Source organism: Macrobrachium nipponense, chromosome 11 (assembly GCF_015104395.2).
Source record: "Macrobrachium nipponense isolate FS-2020 chromosome 11, ASM1510439v2, whole genome shotgun sequence".
Classification (NCBI taxonomy): domain Eukaryota; kingdom Metazoa; phylum Arthropoda; class Malacostraca; order Decapoda; family Palaemonidae; genus Macrobrachium; species Macrobrachium nipponense.
In genome coordinates, this window is record NC_061087.1 from 62,998,922 (window position 1) to 63,006,136 (window position 7,215).

A 7,215-nucleotide genomic window follows, 5' to 3' on the forward strand; every position below is an offset into this window, starting at 1 on the left:
TCAGCACAACGTATTTTAGTTCGTTAAAACAACCATTGCAAAATAAATGAAGATGGAAAGAACCACAGATAAATCATTTGATTAATTATGTCTGTTAAAAACTGGTGTCACAACATCTCGGTTATTGACACCGAAATAAATCAAGATAGAAAGCAGAATTAAATCTAAAATTAATTTCATATGAAAAATCTAAAAATACATTAATATGAATATATTTGTTCAAATATAAAATTCTTACATAGATATTCTATTATATAATCTAAATTTTGTTGAGGAGGCCAGCCTCCCTCATAAAGATATATAATTGCTCTATATTACAATTCTTTCCAAGAATTGTATATAGGATAGAATTACCACCTCTATCACATCCCCAAGATAGGAACCTATGTCTCAAATTCCCAAATCTGGGACATTCAACCAGCAAATGTCTCACAGTCAGAGGCACAGCACAATCATCCCAAAATGGAGGATTTTCACGGGGCATCAAGAACCCATGGGTGAGTCTTGTATGTCCAATCCTCAATCTGCACAGCATTGTTTCCTGACTCCTTGTCATATACGGATATGACCAAGGCGACACTAATGACGTAACATTCGCATTTTCTGGTTAGTTATAATATCCTCCCATTGGGACTGCCAACCTTTTTTTATTCTCTGACCTATTAGAGGATATAAATCCCGATATGGTAGTAGGCATCTTGTGGGTTCTGGGGAGCTGACTACCAACTTTGCAAGTTGGTCAGCTTTCTCATTCCCAGCCACCCCAACATGGGAAGGCACCCAACAGAACTATACTTCTTTCCCTCTTCTTTTCAGTAGAAGTAGCCATTCCGATATATCTAAAATCAGAGTTTAAATAATTAAAAGATTCCAGCAACTGAAGAACACTTTCGGAGTCACAATATATAATAAAATTATTTTCATTCCGAATAAAAAATTCCTTTAAAGCCTTTAAAATTGCATATAATTCTGCTGTAAAAATCGATGCTTCTCTCTACATCAGGGAAGACTACACCAAAGCCGACGCCACCATCTGACTTTGAGCCATCCGTGAAAACTGCAGTGGAGTTATCATGTTGCAAAGAGCGTTCTAAAAATATTGACCGCATTGGCTCACTGTACAATTCTGTCTTGGTAAAATTTAAATATCTAAAGAATTTTACTTCTGCAAAGTTCCAGGGGGGCCTAACTGAATATTTTGCTGGTAAAATCTCTATTCTGGGCATATTTAATTCACGGACAATAAAATTTACTCTGAAAGCGAATGGATGAGGTTGCTTGGGGTGACTTTCATAAAACTGCCAATGCCTTTCATTTCTCATACAAATGCTGGTTAAAGACTTGGGTAGCCTCTGAAATCTATACCAGCTCCGAAACAGCAGACGCTTGTAATGAAGATCCAGTGGCACCTCATCAGCATCTACAAGCATGCTCTCGGTGGGGGATGATTTAAATGCTCCTGTACGCAACCGTATTCCTCCATGATGAATTAAGTTGAGCATTTTAAGGCTATTTGGCTTCACAAAAGTGTACATCTCACACCCACACGTTAATTTTGAAAAGACCAAGGCTTTATATAATCTCAACATCTGAGTTCGGTCTGCACCCCACGAAGTGTGAGACAGGACTTTCAGCAAATTCATTGCTTTCAAGGATTTTGCCTTAATATATTTCAGATGTGGAATCCAGGTGAGCTTGCTATCAAAAATCAAACCAAAAAACCTTGTTTCACCAACACAGAATTCTCTGCCTATGAATGAATAGATCTGGATCAGGGTGGATTCCTTTTATACAACAAAAGTCCATAATTACTGTTTTACTGGTAGAAAATCTAAAACCATTAACCTCAGCCCACTTTACTATATTATCAATGCAGAGCTGAAGGCGGAGTTCAGCCACTACCATCCTTGATGCTGCAAAGGAAATCGAAAGGTCATCAACAAAAAGGGTATATGTTATATCTTGGGGAATTATTTTAGAAACCCCATTGATTACCAATGCGAAAAAGGTCACACTTAAAACACTTCCTTGTGGTACTCCTTCTTATTGATTGAATACATCTGACATTGTTGCTCCAACCTGAACCTGAAATAGCCTATTTTTAAAAAAAAAACCTAAATAAAGATGGGCGGGCAAATTGCCTCTCAGGTTACATTCATAAAGGACCCTCAAAATGCCATATCTCCATGTTGTATCATAAGCTTTCTCTATATCAAAGAAAACAGTGATGTGATCCTGTTTGTCGGCAAAAGCTTCACATATTGAAGATTCCATTCGTACCAATAGATCAGTTGTGGAGTGCGTACTCCGAAAACCACACTGAGCAGCCAACAGATATTTACCTCTTTCCAAGTACCACATCAACCCTTGTGTTCACCATTTTTTCCATGATCTTACACAAACAAGATGTCAATGCAAAAGGACAATAATTTTCTGTCTTGAATTGATCTTTTCCAGGTATCACGAATGGCAATAATTTTAACTTTCCCCAAAGCTTGGGGAAGTCATGTTCTCGGTAAATTCTGTTAATAAGGCTTAATATGAAAAGTCTGGTATTTTCAGGAGTATGCTTAATCACTGAATATGTTATATCATCCAGTCCAGGAGCTGATTCATTACATTTATTCAAGGCTGATTCAAATTCTCTAATAGTAAAAGGAGCATTGTATTGCTCATGTCCTAATGTATTAAAATCAATTTCGACCTGTTCTATTATCTGTCTTTGAGCTGAATAGGGTCCACCATCATTTTTCTTCGCAACATTAACAAAATGATTAGCAAACTCATTTGCCACTAACTGGGGGTCTGCTACCTTGCAACCATTGATCTTGATAACTGAAGGTTGACAAGGAGTGAACTTGCCTGCTATTTTTCTTACTCTCTTCCAAACTAGAGTCAGAGGAGTTTTCGAATTTAGTGAGGATATGAAAATCGTCCAATATTCTTTTCGTGCATTTTTTATTTCTATGCAAAAATGAGCTCTTGCTTTTCGAAATTCAACACGGTAATACTCACATTTTCGTCCGCGGTATCTAGTGAAAGTAGATCTCATAGTTCTGTGAGTTTCCTGGCATTTACGAGTCCACCAGGGAACTGGCCAGCCGATAAATATGCCCGAAGTCCTAGGTATAGATTGAAGACCAGCCGAGAACGTTATTGTATTAAAAAAGTCAAGAGCATCATCTACACAGGGATAGTCATCAGCACTGTCATCTATTGAGCTGTGCTCCTAGAATGCTGCCCAATCAGCTTTACCAATGTTCCATATAGGTAGCCTTGGTGATGGAGGGCTTGATGCTACACTCACCACTATTGGGAAATGGTCGCTGGTAAATCTATCATTTATAGTTCTCCAATTAAAGTCAATAAGGCAATCATCACTACATATAGATAAATCAATAGCTGATAACGTGCCTGTTTGAACATGAAAATGTGTAGACTCCCCAGAGTTGAGAATCCCCACATTTTCATCTTCTATGATGGAACCTAAGAATCTTCCTCTCTGATTGGTGACAATGTCACCCCAAAGAGGGTTTCTTCTATTCATATCTCCCAAAATAACAAAAGGACCTGGTAACTGTTCAATAAGAGATTTAAATTCATTGATGGGGAAGACTTCTTTAGGTGGTAGATAGAGAGAGCATACTGTATAATTTCTTTGCAAATGGACCTGCACACCTATCACTTGCAATGCTGATTGGATATTAATAGGATTTTGTGGGGTGTCATTTCGAACATATAAAACGACACCACCATGGCTTTCAATATTTAGATTATAGGTGGAGTGATAGGATGTATACTCTTGTGGGCTGGGGCACATATTATTACCAATCATGGTCTCCTGCAGAGCTATACATACAGGAGACACTTCTGATATGAGCAGCCTTAATTCTTCCCATTTTGCTCTTAATCCCTGACAGTTCCACTGGAGAAAATTAATGAATTTTGCTTTCCTTTAGAGGCTGTTAGATTAGAGCCTCTTTTAAGAGCTTTCAGCTTACAACCTTGCTCTTTTTTTCTGGAAGGAGACCGATTGTTTAAGGCTGCCTTCCTTTTTAGAGGGTTATCAGTCTCAGGAACACCAGACAAAGCTGGTGTCGCCTGAGGAGGGGTGTGAGGATCGGACATTGGTGAATCCTCCAAAGCATTTACAGCTGGCACTCCCTCCAGAGAGGCGGGAGTGTCAGGTATACCCGACACAGCCTCCACAGAGGGAGGAGTACCAGAAATCACTGGTTCTGCTTCCATAGAGGCAAGGGTGCCAGATACCACTGGCACCGCCTCCAAACAGGCGGGAGTGCCAGAATCAACTGGCATCGCCTACGAAGAGGCAGGAGCACCAGAAATCACTGGCATGGCCTCTGAGGAGGCAGGAGCACCAGATATCACTGGTGCAGCCTCCGAAGAGGCAAGAGCACCAGAAATTACTGGTGCAGCCTCCGGAGAGGCAGCAGCACCAGAGATCACTGGTTCTGCTTCCATAGAAGCAAGGGTGCCAGAAACCACTGGCACCACCTCCAAACAGGCGGGAGTGCCAGAATCAACTGGCATGGCCTCTGAGGAGGCAGGAGCACCAGATATCACTGGCGCAGCCTCCGAAGAGGCAAGAGCACCAGAAATTACTGGTGCAGACTCCGGAGAGGCAGCAGCACCATAAATCACTGGAGCATTCTTCGAAGAAGAAGGAGCGACAGAAACAACTGGCGCTACCTCCAAAGAGGCATGAGTATGGGTCGTCACCGGTTTTTTATTTAAATTATCCTTGGTAACATTTATATTTCTTTTTCAGTTGGCAGCGACATTGGAAAAGGATATTCCTGGTCTCACATATTGATTCAGTACTCTCTCTTTTGCCTCCCTAAATGTGATACGATCTGTTACCCTTAAAGTTTGTATCTCTTTTGCCATGATGTATACATCACAATTAAGTGAAGATGATGGATGATTGTCTCCACAATGTATACATCTGGCTTGTTTATTACATATGCCATGCTCTGGTTCACTGCATTTGACACAAGTGGCTGGCTTGCCTTGCAGTTTCTGTCTACAGGACCCTAACATATGTCCGAATTCTTGGCAATGGAAACATCTCCTCGGTCTTGGGATATATTGTTTAATCTTGAAACATAGCCAGGCAGCTTTTACTACAGTATGTTATCGAGTAGAATTGAATGTAATAATTCAATTGGGAAATGGTACAAAGACTCCATTTACCTTTTTCTTCATTCGTTCAATTCTTATTACACCTTGATCTTTTGGTTCTTCTACAAGTTTTTCTTCGGAGTACGTCATCAGTTGGGGTGCATAATATCATTCCCTTGGAGTAATTCCAAAAAGCATGTACTGCACATTCTACTTTGACTCCTCCAAGGTGTGATAATGTTTTCAATTTTTCAGTTTCTTTTGCTGAGGTAGATTCCAGCGTCAGCTTTCCTCGACCTTCATAAGATATCTTAGGCTCTCGGCCTAAACACTTCACAATATCTCGATATACATTAAAAATATCACAACTAGCTTCTTCCAGATTAAAGGTTAAATATTTATCATAAGATTTTTCAAATATTCCAGTTCCAATTTCATATATACATATTTCTGCTCAATTTCCCTTTAGTCTGTACTGGAGCATAGGGTTTCACTGTGATTACACTGGAAGGTTTGACTGATTTTTCCATAGGAAGATTGTCAGGGGAGGTTCCAGCAGTCATCAACTGTGCCAATTCACTACCATCAAAGGGCCTATGGGTACTTGAATCTTTATTTTTATGTCATAAAGATTTAAGAGAGAGAAAAAAAAATAAACCTGAAAACCTTAAAAAGATGTCATCAACCTTTCATGGAGTTTATTCTTCCACAAGTGAGAACCGACTCCCAAATGTCCGCGTCCCTACCCTACCACACAGGGGATGGCACAGCATGATCAGAGTGGCCCAAGTGTAAGCCAAACCCGCTTGATAGGACTGAGAGTATTACACGAGTACAATCATCCCCACCCTAATCACATTGCAGGCAAACCGGACAGAATGCCAAGAGTCCTACCTGCAAACTAGACCCCCCTGGAATCCGTGGTCCAGCCCTGCAAAATAATTCAGCCTGATATCACTCAGGTCTGAACATTATCGGGCAGTTGATGGTCCTGCCACAGTTCCCACTAATTAGCTTCAGATCTAAAACCCAGTCCCAGCTATGATATCTTTTCTGTTTAACAGGTCCAGTAAATTTCAGCAAAGGAGGAAAATTCCACAAAAATTAATCCAAATGTATGTAATTATATAATGTTAGGGACTCTTGGGTTTCAACTCGGGAACAAATTCCTAGGATTCACGAGCCCCCTCACCACGTCAAGGTGGTCCCAATACTAGGGGGACAGATTAATCAATTTTTCGAAACTATATCTAACCAATTACCTTCAAGGAATCAGTGGGCAGGGCTTAGCTGCAAAACTGGCTGGACTCTGCTATAGTTTCATGTAATGCAAAATATGGACAATTTGTTCGTCAGATAAACAGTAAAAAAAATCAAAATTATGAACTTTAAGTAGGACAGCGGTAGCTAAGATACTAAACAACACAACGCATATCATTGTAATTATGGTGCAAAAGTTCAATGCTATAATAAAGGGAAATAATTGTAGGAGGCGTTGCTAATAATGATCCCTAGCGGTATTTCTTTTTTTTTTTTTTACCAATATGAAACAAATTACCATTGTCGAAAAAAATTTTAATTTAATGCCAAAAGAAGCATATGTATATGAATAAAATCTTATTTTTAAAAACATTTGAACCTTTGCACATATACACACCCACAAAAGGATGAAAATTTATAGACAATTCATAGAATGAGCGGAAAGGAAAATATTTCATGTTAGTAATATGTTCATGACATTTAATTCTATATTCCGAATATAACTCAGGATATAATGCGTATAAATGTTCAATTCTTAGTATTATAGTCAAGCATGGACGGGAAATTCAATATATACAAATATATCTTTCAAATAAATCAAGCAATGGATACCAACTTTCCTATTTCAAGACTATTAGTTTTGTTATTAAAGATTACCAAAATCCTTCAACTGATTTAGTGGTGACCTCGCCATACATTTTTATTTTGAACCGGCCAGCGGGAAAATATGGAATGAATAGGGCTGAAATGGTTTCATAAACGCTGTTTGAAATGCATCACATTGAGTTTGATTCATACCACCGGGAAACATTA

The 7,215-nt window shown here is 39.2% G+C and overlaps 1 protein-coding gene across 1 annotated transcript; it reads left to right on the plus strand.

Annotated features, from left to right (window-relative positions):
• The first annotated feature begins 385 nt into the window (after nucleotides 1-385).
• On the plus strand, nucleotides 386-4,657 carry LOC135208914 (melanocyte protein PMEL-like). Its single transcript, XM_064241481.1, has 2 exons — nucleotides 386-497; nucleotides 4,155-4,657. Exons 1-2 carry the CDS (start codon nucleotides 386-388, stop codon nucleotides 4,655-4,657), a joined length of 615 nt encoding a protein of 204 aa, XP_064097551.1.
• The last annotated feature ends 2,558 nt before the right edge of the window (nucleotides 4,658-7,215 follow it).